The sequence below is a fragment of the Phyllobates terribilis genome, unplaced genomic scaffold, assembly GCF_046119375.1.
Source record: "Phyllobates terribilis strain yellow unplaced genomic scaffold, ASM4611937v1 Scaffold_1__5_contigs__length_1240528914, whole genome shotgun sequence".
NCBI lineage: Eukaryota > Metazoa > Chordata > Amphibia > Anura > Dendrobatidae > Phyllobates > Phyllobates terribilis.
The window spans coordinates 235,532,138-235,544,883 of record NW_027362761.1 but is presented as its reverse complement, the minus strand read 5'-3'; the positions used below and the strand labels follow the sequence as shown (position 1 = coordinate 235,544,883).

Below are 12,746 nucleotides of genomic sequence, written 5' to 3'. Positions count from 1 at the left end.
ACATTACATATGACTTAAGAGGTACAATGAATGTGTGTGAAGTACTTTACCACACCTATTGGATTGTGTTAATACTGTTCGATGGAAAAATTCATCCAAGCCTTCATCTATGGCAGGATCAGGGCGTTCTGTGTCAGATGCTGGACCTCGGACCTCAGGAATGAATAGAAATAGTCATGTACCCTTGTGATGACTATATAATGTAAGGAATGGAAGTACGGTATATCGTCTTTCTCACCTTGCCTCCTCCTGGTGCTCTCCGTGATTGTTGTTTCGGCCTGTCTCGGGTCTGGTGCTGCAGTTTACTCCCTTCTGTGGGTAGTTCAGAAAGACCTTCTAGAGATACGCTTAGAGAGCGAGAGAGCTGACTGCTAGCAGATGAGGAGAGCGCGGGTGGAGAACTGAGTTCACGAGAGCCAGGGGAACCCAAATCTAGGGTCTTGGGGCTTAATTCCTGCTCACTCACACCTACCAAATGAGGGGCATATGGATTTAGTTAATATTATAATATAATACCATATTAATTAATATTAAAAATATATTAATTAATACGTTTTTTTCAGCCAGAAAGAGAAAAGTAAAGGGATGTTTTCCACAAAGCAAACAGAATGAAGAAGTATCAGTTGAAGTTGTGCATGAATTTGAGAAAATAGTACATATGAGAGATCTCACTGATAAACGCAGACACGGGGCGGATTTTCCTGCCTTGAAGACGTTTCTTTATTACCATGGTATCCTGTAGACAGAATATAATATTGCTTATTAATAAAAGAAAAAAAAAAGAAGAATATGTACATAGGAGCAGTATATTTATCGTTAAGCCTATATCCCTTACATTGTTCTTACATGCACCAAAAGGATTAACATTCTCATTACTAAACACAATATATGTGGAGGTAATGCTCTGCACTAGGTAATACTCTGCATTAAGCAATGCTCTGCAAAGGCACAGAGAAAAAGTGGTTCCCAGTGATGTTTTCCAGGACCTTGATATTGATTGCCTATCCATATCTCATCACTATCAGATCGGTAGCAGCCCAACTGTTCTTCAACGATTGACTGATTAAAGGGTTCACAACGCCTTAGACAGCTTCATACATTTCGTAGTGCCAGTGCCATACAAGTAAATGGGACTGGGTTGCAATAGTGGGCACAGCTGCTACGAAATGTATAGAGCATGGTAAACAATGAAGAGGATGGTGGCTTCTTCATTCAGCTGACTTGTCAGGGGTCCAAGAGCCAAACCTCCACAAATTTGATATTGATGTGTGTTAACCATAGGCTTAAAAATGATTTGTTACAAGATTTCACAATACAAACTGCATACATTATGAACTCTTACAACTGATGATGCTGGTGTACATACTTTGAAAATGCATGTCAGAATAGCTGCATAATCCTGATATTGAAAATGATCATTTATTTAGTCCATCTAAAGAGTGAGAGAGTTCATCACTTCAAATGTATCTATTCACCACTCACCCAGCCTGACTGACAGCTGCAGCTTGTACTGAGCAGTGTGAGATCTTCTCTTCATAGAGGCGGGACGCACAGGAGCTGTCAATCAGACTAGGTGTGTGGAGAATGAGATTAAACCTTCAAAAATGATTATACAGACATTCTGATGTACATTTCAAAAACTAACCTCATTCATTTCTTTGTCTGCATTATGTCACAAAAGTATCGGCACAGATGAGCTTTTCCTGTATAGGCACATGGTTAAAGTAGTAAGTGAAGGGGTCAGCTGAGTGCTGATTTCAATAGGTAAACTGGGCCACTTCTCCAATGTATAGACAGTGAAGGGAGCTGGCTTAGTTATTTAAATTAGTTATTGAAAGTAGCAGTCAGCCAGCCGTCTTCACTCACCCCTCCGTGCTGCCACAGGAGGCACAAATATAGGATGGGAAGCAACATGGTGGTGGGGAACCAGAATGCAGCAGCTAATCAGCAATGGGGGCACCTGGGATAACAAGACTATATTAATAAGTTTTATAACTTACGATATACACATAATTTAGCTAGATTTTTACATTTCCTGGAAAACCTCTTTAAGAGTAAAACTTATCAAATGAAGTTTAAAGGACCTATTCTGTATAGTCCAGAAAAAAAGAAGAGAAAAGGGAGACATGAGCAAAACTTTTAAAGACTACCCATCATGACTACCCATGCTGGAGTCCATGAAGTTAATTGCAGCAATGTTTATTTTCTTTGTATATTCTTGAGAAACAGTATAATCACTGCAGCATCATATGAGCACTGTTAGGCCAGAGTCTGATTCATGATATGCTGGTGTTCCCCTGCTCCCTGCAGCTGATTTCAAGTATTCTCCCTAATGCTATGCAGAACTCAGCAGCTGGAGGGTTGAAGGGCCTGCATCTCATGAATACATCAGACTCCTTGGCATTGCACTACAACAATTAAACTGTACGTTTCTCCAGAATCTACCATGCTGCCTCCAGAAACGCGCCTAAGAAGTCCTAAAGAAGCAATGTTTTTAGGGAAGTATACCACCATTTGTGTGGAGACTAATGGAAAATGTTTTTTTTTAATGTCATGTTCTTATGAAATTGGACACTAAAAAAATGTATACCCCTGAATGAAATTTTAGGCATAAATTTTCCCTCTATGGAAGCATTATTACTGCTATTATTTATAAAGCAAGTAATGTTTATAAAGTCCTAAAGTTGTAAAGTCAGTGTCACGGGTGTGTCAGAAGTGACAGACAGTCGCCCTGCAGTTGGTTGCCGGAGATCTCTTCGTTTGGCATTACAGACAACTTCTTAGAAGCTGTATCTCTAGGACCCAGCGGCTTCCTTCCTCTGGCTAATTAACACCCTGGTCTGGGTGTATAAATACTTGCTATGTGCCAGAGGGAAGTGCCAGCGATATTAATTTTCCCTTTTGAAGGCTTCAGCAAGAGCAGTACTTCTTCCTCTCTGGTGCTAGAGGAAGTGTGCGCATTTGTCTGGAGTCGACTAAAGCTCAGCAATTTTCACTTGTTTGTCCCGCCTTGTTGTCTTTAGTGTTCAGTGGGGATCGACTAGTGCTTATCCCCTCCCTTCTCTAGCCTGAGCCTAACGCCAGGGAAAGACAGGGCGAGGTACGCATGCGGCGATTGGTGAAGAACCAGTATAGGGACGTTAGTGGAGACAGGGTGACACTAAATCAGCCTAGGAGGTCTCCACACCCCCTTTACCTAGAGTCTGGGCTCCCTTTCCCTCTTCCCTTTGTGTTGCACTTAGTCTTTCCCACACCTTGTGTGACAGTCAGTGGAAGATTAGAATAAGTACTTATGTAATGTAAATTGGCTCTACCTGTCACTTGCTTAAAAAATTGAGTTAAAAACCTTGTAAAAATCCCTGATTCGGACGCTCTTTTCCATTTTACCCTGCATCACTCCATTGCAGAGATTTTCACATTTGTTTCTTCTGGAGTGCAGTATGTGAAATCTCTGCTTGCAGTCCAACTGGGTCTTCTGTGGGCGAGTGCTTTGACCCCTCCCAGATTCTGCCATTCACTGTTCAGAAGTAGGCTCAGATGCTACCAAGTTGTTATTGCATCGTCTGGGAGAACGGAGGGAAAGCGTCGGTGGCCAGAGAAAATTCTAAAGAACCCCTCCCATTGGACTACAAGCAGAGATTTCACATATGTGCTACAGAAGAAACAAATGCGAATATCTCTGCCATGGTGTGATGGAGCTGTAAGGGGGAAGACCGGGGTGTAAGTGCTTTCAGAGCAAGGGGTCCGGAACTGCCGGGGCCGTACCTCCTGTTGCAGGGGGGAGACAGACTGCGAGCACAGGAGTCATGTGACTGGGAAGTTGGGGGTGTGTCCAGGGACAGAGCTGGGAAGTCAGGTGACGGAGGGACTCCTGGTGTGACTGGAGAGAGGAAGAGACGAGGACGTTTTGCGCGGGAAAGCGAAGCTGAGTCCTGCGCAGGAGAACAGTGTGAGAGGGTCCAGGCTCCTGGCTCGAGTACTGGGAGCAGGAGTCGGGTGTAGTGGACCGGAGGAGTCAAGCCCTACTATAGAGACAAGGGACGCAGGGTTCGTGGAGCCGAGGCACGTGAGGTGCCGTGTTATGGACTAGGGGCTCAGCGGGTAAAACCGGAGACAGGTGCAGCAGGTTGAGGAGGTACTGGAGCGGTACCAGGAAGTCTTTGCTCACCATGAGGATGATTTTGGTTGCACCGAAGCCATTACCCACGAGATTCCCACGAGAAGCGCTGCCCCAGTGCGGGAGAGATACCGGCAGATACCTCCCCAGATGTATAAAGAGGTTAAGGAGATGCTAGCCCATATGTTACAGAATGGTGTGATACGGGAGAGTCAGAGTCCGTGGGCAGCCCCGATTGTCCTGGTCCGGAAGAAAGATAGGACCCAGCGGTTCTGTGTGGACTATAGACGACTGAATGCCTGTACAGTACGGGACTCTTACCCACTACCTCGAATCGAAGAGTCTCTGTCGGCCTTAGGGAAGGCAAGATAGTTCTCCTCCTTGGATCTGGCCAGTGGGTACTGGCAGGTGCCCGTGGCCGAACATGACCGTGCGAAGATGGCGTTCATATTACCCATGGGACTGTTCGAGTTCAATCGGATGCCCTTCGGCCTGACTAACGCCCCCGGGACGTTCCAGCGTCTGATGGAGAGGTGCCTGGGCGATTTGAACTTCGAGGCAACACTGATTTACCTTGACGACATAATTGTCTATGCCGCCACCTTCGAGGAGCACCTCCAGCGACTGGAGCAAGTACTGAGTCGCCTACAGAGTCATGGCCTAAAGGTGAAGCCCCAGAAGTGCCACCTTTTCCGCAAACAGATCGAATATCTCGGTCATACTGTATCCGGTGAAGGAGTCAGGCCCACCTGGGAGAAGGTGGCCGCCGTACAGGAGTGGCCTACCCCGAAGACAGTAAAGGACGTTCGGGCCTTCCTGGGACTTGCCGGGTACTACCGAAGATTCGTGAAGAACTTCACCCGCATAGCCAACCCATTGCTGGAGCTACTTAAGGGAGTGCCGGCGGGCTCCAAGAATCAGGCAATTCGGTGGGGAAACAGCCAGGAACAGACTTTCCGTGCCCTAAAAATGGCCCTGACCGAGGCCCCAATACTTGCCTTTGCGGATTTCTCCCAACCATTCATACTCCACACTGATGGGAGCCTACATGGTCTAGGAGCCGTGTTATCCCCAGCACAGGAGGGGAAAGAGCGCATGATTGCGTACGCCAGTCGCTCCCTTCACGACTCCGAGAGGAACCCAGATAATTATAGCTCTTTCAAATTAGAGTTGCTGGCTCTGGTTTGAGCAATGACCGAGAAGTTTGCAGAGTATTTGTCCGGGTCCGAAGTACTGGTGGGAACAGATAACAACCCGCTGGCCCACCTGGAGAATGCGAAATTGGGAGCCCTGGAGCAGCGGCATGGCCAGGTACCGGTATAAGATCGCCTGCCGGCCTAAGGCAGAGAATACTCAAGCCGACACCCTCTCCAGAGTGACATATGAACGGCCTGATCATGACCGCAATGAAGATTTGGAGGCGGATGAGACCCCTATCTTCCGAAGTTTCGTGGGACCGCTAACCGCGGCGCAGGGACAGATCTGAGAGACGTCGGAAGAACAAGTGCTAGGGCGGCCAAGAGATGACTGGATCCGACTGCAACAGACTGTAACGGGTCTGGGAGGCGGAACCTCTGGGCTACAATACAAGGGGGCAGTCCTTGTAAAGGAGCGGGTGGCGACCAGGCAGGTAGTCACAGGAGGTGACCAGGACAGTCTCTGGGTGTACGGGCAGGAGGACACGGCAAGTGATCGGGGCAGTCTCTGGATAAAGGGTAGGTACGACCTGTGATGGCTGAACCTCCAGGTAGGCTAGCAAGGCAGATGAAGAATGTGTGCTCCCAGGTGAGCAAGCGAGAGTCTCTGGAATAGCAGGTGGTCACAGCACGTGACGGCGGAGCCTCCAGGTAGGCAAGCAGGCAGGTAACGGAGAAGCGCTCCCAGGTGAGCGGGCAAGAGTCTCAGGAATAGCTGGTGGTCACAGCACGTGACAGCGGAGCCTTCGGGCAGGCAAGCAGGCAGGTAGCGGAGAAGCGCTCCCAGGTGAGCGGGCAAGAGTCTGGAGTAGCTGGTGGTCACAGCACGTGACAGCGGAGCCTCCGGGCAGGCAAGCAGGCAGGTAGCGGAGAAGCGCTCCCAGGTGAGCGGGCAAGAGTCTGGAGTAGCTGGTGGTCACAGCACGTGACAGCGGAGCCTCCGGGCAGGCAAGCAGGCAGGTAGCGGAGAAGCACTCCCAGGTGAGCGGGCAAGAGTCTGGAGTAGCTGGTGGTCACAGCACGTGACAGCGGAGCCTCCGGGCTGGCAAGCAGGCAGGTAACGGAGAAGCGCTCCCAGGTGAGCGGGCAAGCTGGTCCATAGACAGACTGACCGGAGTTGTAAGGCAGACCGTCGGACCTCAGGCAAGCAGGCAGGTAGCTGAGGTGCGCTCCCAGGTGAGCGGGCAGGCTGGTCCTTAGACAGACTGACAGGAGTAGTAAGGCAGACCGTCGGACCTCAGGCTAGCAGACAGGTAGCAAGTAATCAGGCAGGAATCTGACAGGTAACTGGCAACGGGACCTGAGGGCTGAAGCACAGGTGAGACACAGGTGCAAACAACATTGCTCGGGCACCTCCATTTTGGAGGAGGTGCCTTATATATGATGAAGTCCTCCGGCCATTGGCCGGGGACTCCTTAGGACGGCGCGCGCGGCCCCTTTAAGAGGAGGGGAGCGCGCGCGCGCGCGCCCTAAGCACCGGGGCCGGGAAGGAGCGCGCGCTGAGAGCAGAGCGGGAGGAGGACGCCGGGAAGGAGCGCGCGCTGACAGCAGAGCGGGAGAGGGACGCCGGGCACGGGGCAGAGCGGTGAGGGGAGCAGCGTCCCCGCCTAACAGAGGGCAGGGACGCCGGCACTACAGTACCCCCCCCTTTAGGCCCCCCCTTTTTTAGGCCAGACAGAAATTTAGCTAGGATGAGAGGGGCATGGATGTTCTCCCGGGGCTCCCACGTTCTCTCCTCAGGACCAAACCCCTTCCAATCTACCAGAAAAAAGGTCTTTCCTCTTACCCTTTTGGTGGCAAGAATGTTCTCTACCTCAAACTCGTCCTCAGCAGAAACCGGAGCAGGAGGCGTACCTGTAGACTTGGAAAAAGAGTTAAGTACCACAGGTTTGAGGAGAGATACATGGAAGGAGTTAGGGATCCGTAAGTTGGCCGGGAGTTTCAATTTATAGGCCACCGGGTTGATCTGACTGGTGACCTCCAGAGGTCCGATGAACCGAGGCCCTAACTTGTAAGAGGGTATCTTGAGTCGAACATATTTAGATGAGAGCCAGACCTTATCTCCTGGACGAAATTGAGGAGGATCCAGGCGTTTTTTGTCAGCGTGTCTTTTCATCCGCTCGGACGACTGAAGGAGTGCGGATCGGGTACTCTCCCAAATGGAGGAAAATTTGCTAACGAGAGATTCCGCAGCCGGGTTGTCCACCGAGGTGGAGACAGGAAAAGGAATCCGAGGATGCTGACCAAAGACTACAAAAAACGGGGATTTGGAGGAGGATTCGCTCTCGTGATTATTGTAAGAGAACTCGGCCCATGGTAGGAGATCCACCCAGTCAGAATGGTGGGCATTAACGAAGTGCCGGAGGTAACTGGTCAGGTTCTGATTGATCCGCTCCACTTGACCATTGGACTGTGGGTGGTAAGCGGAAGAGAAGTCCAGGGTGACGTCTAGTAGTTTACAAGTGGCTCTCCAGAAGCGTGAGGTGAACTGTACCCCACGATCCGACACGATGTGGAGGGGCAGGCCATGAAGACGGAAGATGTGACGAATAAAGTCTCTAGCTAGCTCGGGTGCAGACGGAAGGCCTGGCAGGGGAACGAAATGAGCCATCTTGGAGAAGCGGTCAGCGACCACCCAAATGACCGTACAACCGGCAGAGAGTGGGAGGTCAGTTATGAAGTCCATTGCAATATGCTGCCAGGGGGCAGCAGGTACTGGGAGCGGAAGGAGGCGACCGGCTGGCAGATGTCTCGGAACCTTGTTGCGGGCGCAGGACACACAGGCAGAAACAAAGTCTATTACATCCTTGTGCAGGGTAGGCCACCAGTAGTGCCGGGAAATAAGCTGGAGGGTCTTCTTCTGACCAGCGTGGCCAGCCAGTTTAGACGAGTGACCCCAGTGAAGGATCTTCTCCCGATCAGGTACTGATACGAACGTCTTTCCGGGAGGGAGACGATTTAGACTCACGGGAGCCACCTGCATTACTCTGGCGGGATCGATGATGTGTTTCGGATCTTCCTCGAGATCAGATACCAGAAAGGATCGAGACAAGGCGTCCGCCTTGACGTTTTTGTCAGCCGGGCGAAAATGAAGGACAAAATCAAAACGAGCAAAAAACAAGGACCACCGGGCTTGGCGCGGGTTAAGTCTCTGGGCATGCTGGAGGTAAGCCAAGTTCTTGTGGTCAGTGTAAATTATTACCGGGTGAAGAGCCCCTTCAAGCAGGTAACGCCACTCCTCCAATGCCAGTTTGATGGCCAATAACTCTCGATCTCCTATAGAATAATTGCGCTCTGAGGAGGAGAAGAGTTTAGAGAAGAAGCCGCAAGTTACCATCCTCCCGGAAGAAGATTTTTGAGTAAGTACCGCTCCAGCTCCAGAGGAGGAGGCGTCCACTTCCAGGAAGAACTGCTTGTTGCCGTCCGGGCGATGCAGCACCGGGGCGGAAGAGAAGGCCTGTTTTAAGGAAAGAAAGGCTTCTTCTGCTTCGGGCGGCCACTCTTTGGGATTAGTACCCTTACGGGTGAGCGCGGAAATTGGGGCAGTCCGGGAAGAGAAGTGTGGTATGAAGAGGCGGTAGTAGTTGGCGAAGCCCAGGAACCGCTGAATGGCCTTCAACCCCTCCGGTCGGGGCCATTTCTCGATGGCAGACAGTTTCTCTGGATCCATTCGTAGGCCGGTCTGAGAAATAATGTAGCCCAAAAACGGAAGCGAGGTCTGCTCAAAGAGGCACTTCTCGTATTTAGCGAAGAGGTGATTCTGCCTGAGCCTGAGCAGGACCTGACGAACGTCCCTCCGGTGAGTCTGGAGATCCGGAGAGAAGACCAAGATGTCGTCCAGGTACACCACTACGCAGGAGTAGAGAAGGTCCCGGAAGATGTCATTGACCAACTCTTGAAAGACGGCAGGAGCGTTAAAGAGACCAAAGGGCATTACCAGGTATTCATAGTGGCCGTCCCGGGTGTTGAATGCCGTCTTCCATTCATCCCCTTGACGGATACGAACCAGGTTGTACGCCCCACGGAGGTCTAGTTTGGTGAAGATTCTAGCCCCCCTCAGACGATCAAATAATTCTGGAATGAGCGGAAGGGGGTACTTATTCTTCACCGTGATCTGGTTTAGGCCTCTATAGTCTATACAGGGACGGAGAGAGCCGTCCTTTTTGATGAAAAAGAAGCCTGCTCCCGCCGGGGAGGTAGATTTCCAGATGAATCCCCTGGCCAGATTCTCCTCAATATATTCGGACATCGACCGGGTCTCAGCAGCGGATAAAGGATAAATACGCCCACGGGGAGGAGTAGTACCGGGTAACAGGTCGATGGGACAGTCGTATGGTCTATGAGGGGGTAATGTCTCTGCCTCCTTTTTATTAAAGACATCAGCATAAGACCAATAAGGAATTGGAAGTCCAGGTAGATTAGCTGGGGTAGGAGAGGGACGGACGGGATGGACGGGAACCAGGTAGGTCTTATGACAGTCTTGTCCCCAGCGAAGGACTTCTCCGGTTTGCCAGTCAAGCACGGGTGCATGTTTCTGGAGCCAAGGCAGACCTAGCAAGAGGGCGTGAGAGAGTCCAGGCAGAACATGAAAGGAGATACTTTCAGAATGCAGCATTCCCACCTGCAGAGTAATGGATTCGGTGATGAGTTGGATGGGGCGTGGTAAGAGCCCCCCATCCACGGCAGCCACAGACAAGGGTACAGCCAGAGGTTTGGTGGGGATGCGGTATTTCTCTACCAGGGACTGTGAAATAAGATTCCCGGCTGCTCCAGAGTCCAGTTGGGCTAGTTCGAAATAACGGTTCTCCCCGTAGACGATTGAAACTGACAACAGCAGGGATGGAGAGGATTTATTCTTGTCTAGGTGGACCTCTCTGAGCGAACCTAGACACAGGCGTTTCCCGACCTCTCCGGGCAGGCACGGATCCGGTGCTCCTTACTGCCACAGTAGAAGCAGGTCCCCTCGGCACGGCGTAAGTCCTGACGGGTCTTGACCATCTTGGTCTGGTCGACCTGCATAGGCTCAGGAGGGTGTACCTGGTTAGAGACAGAAGGAGTGACGGGTTTCTGAAAAGTAGGAGCTAGACGTGGTAACCTCCTCTCACGGGTGACCTCTCTGGCACGCTCCTGGAACCGTAGGTCAATCCGGGTGGCAAGAGTTATTAAGTCATCGAGAGTGGTAGGAATGTCCCGACCGGCAAGTTCATCTTTAATACGGCCGGACAGACCCTCCCAGAAGACGGAAACCAGAGCGTCGTTATCCCAGGCCAGCTCCGAGGCAAGGGTACGGAACCGTATGGCATATTGGCCCACGGTGAGACTCTCCTGACGGAGGCGTAGCAACGATGATGCAGATGAGGTCTTCCGTCCGGGTTCGTCGAAGACTTTCCGGAAAGCCGTGAGAAAAGCAGGCAAGTTGGACACCAGGGGGTCTCCTCTCTCCCATAGAGGATTTAGCCAGGCCAGGGCCTCCCCGGTGAGATGGGACATGATGAAGGCAATTTTGGCCCGGTCGGAGTTAAACTGGTGGGACAAAAGTTCAAAGTGCAGGGTGCACTGATTTAAGAAGCCCCGAGCCTGGACGGAGTCGCCTCCGAAGCGAGGAGGTGCAGAAAGCCGGGGTCCGGGGTAGGATACCATGGTATTAGTGGGCAGCGGAGCTGCCGGATTGCAAGATATGGCACTGGCGGAGGTTGTTGGTGGATCAGACAGAGTGTTCAGGCGAGTATTGACATTCCGCAGGTGACCCAGGGTGGACTCCTGTTGGGACCTCTGACGGGACAGTTCAAGACAGAGGTCCGAGAGCGAGGGAGCTTGGGTGCCACCGGGTTCCATGGCCCGAGCAAACTGTAACGGGTCTGGGAGGCGGAACCTCTGGGCTACAATACAAGGGGGCAGTCCTTGTAAAGGAGCGGGTGGCGACCAGGCAGGTAGTCACAGGAGGTGACCAGGACAGTCTCTGGGTGTACGGGCAGGAGGACACGGCAAGTGATCGGGGCAGTCTCTGGATAAAGGGTAGGTACGACCTGTGATGGCTGAACCTCCAGGTAGGCTAGCAAGGCAGATGAAGAATGTGTGCTCCCAGGTGAGCAAGCGAGAGTCTCTGGAATAGCAGGTGGTCACAGCACGTGACGGCGGAGCCTCCAGGTAGGCAAGCAGGCAGGTAACGGAGAAGCGCTCCCAGGTGAGCGGGCAAGAGTCTCAGGAATAGCTGGTGGTCACAGCACGTGACAGCGGAGCCTTCGGGCAGGCAAGCAGGCAGGTAGCGGAGAAGCGCTCCCAGGTGAGCGGGCAAGAGTCTGGAGTAACTGGTGGTCACAGCACGTGACAGCGGAGCCTCCGGGCAGGCAAGCAGGCAGGTAGCGGAGAAGCGCTCCCAGGTGAGCGGGCAAGAGTCTGGAGTAGCTGGTGGTCACAGCACGTGACAGCGGAGCCTCCGGGCAGGCAAGCAGGCAGGTAGCGGAGAAGCGCTCCCAGGTGAGCGGGCAAGAGTCTGGAGTAGCTGGTGGTCACAGCACGTGACAGCGGAGCCTCCGGGCTGGCAAGCAGGCAGGTAACGGAGAAGCGCTCCCAGGTGAGCGGGCAAGCTGGTCCATAGACAGACTGACCGGAGTTGTAAGGCAGACCGTCGGACCTCAGGCAAGCAGGCAGGTAGCTGAGGTGCGCTCCCAGGTGAGCGGGCAGGCTGGTCCTTAGACAGACTGACAGGAGTAGTAAGGCAGACCGTTGGACCTCAGGCTAGCAGACAGGTAGCAAGTAATCAGGCAGGAATCTGACAGGTAACTGGCAGGTAACTGGCAACGGGACCTGAGGGCTGAAGCACAGGTGAGACACAGGTGCAAACAACATTGCTCGGGCACCTCCATTTTGGAGGAGGTGCCTTATATATGATGAAGTCCTCCGGCCATTGGCCGGGGACTCCTTAGGACGGCGCGCGCGGCCCCTTTAAGAGGAGGGGAGCGCGCGCGCGCGCGCCCTAAGCACCGGGGCCGGGAAGGAGCGCGCGCTGAGAGCAGAGCGGGAGGAGGACGCCGGGAAGGAGCGCGCGCTGACAGCAGAGCGGGAGAGGGACGCCGGGCACGGGGCAGAGCGGTGAGGGGAGCAGCGTCCCTGCCTAACAGAGGGCAGGGACGCCGGCACTACACAGACTGACAGAGAAGTTGCTCAATTACATCAATGGGTGGCTTTGCGGCAAGTCCCCAGTCGAGAAGAGAGGAGTACCTTGTCCCCGGGAGCACTGAAAATGCTGGGACAATGGGAGAGACTGTGTTTGCGAGACAGGCTGCTGTACCGACGGGTGCAGCTACTGCGAGAGTTCGGGACCACCTGGCAAGTGGTGATCCCAGAGAAGTTGGTCGGAGTAGTGGCCAAGGAGGCTCATGAACGAGGGGCTCACTTCGGACCAGAGAAGACATTTCAGTGGTTGCAGAGGC

At 52.5% G+C, this 12,746-nt stretch overlaps 1 protein-coding gene across 3 annotated transcripts in view; it reads right to left on the bottom strand.

Moving 5' to 3' along the window:
• Positions 1-12,746, bottom strand: part of CARMIL3 (capping protein regulator and myosin 1 linker 3) — a 116,484-nt gene that overhangs the window by 13,080 nt on the left and 90,658 nt on the right. For 2 of the 3 annotated variants that reach the window (XM_073671082.1, XM_073671084.1), the window contains exons 30-32: positions 673-736; positions 239-468; positions 56-153 (exon numbers count right to left, since the gene is read on the bottom strand). In XM_073671082.1, coding sequence (XP_073527183.1) covers positions 56-153; positions 239-468; positions 673-736 — 392 coding nt within the window. The remainder of the gene's footprint in view (positions 1-55; positions 154-238; positions 469-672; positions 737-12,746) is intronic. The other variant, XM_073671083.1, reaches the window with a different exon arrangement.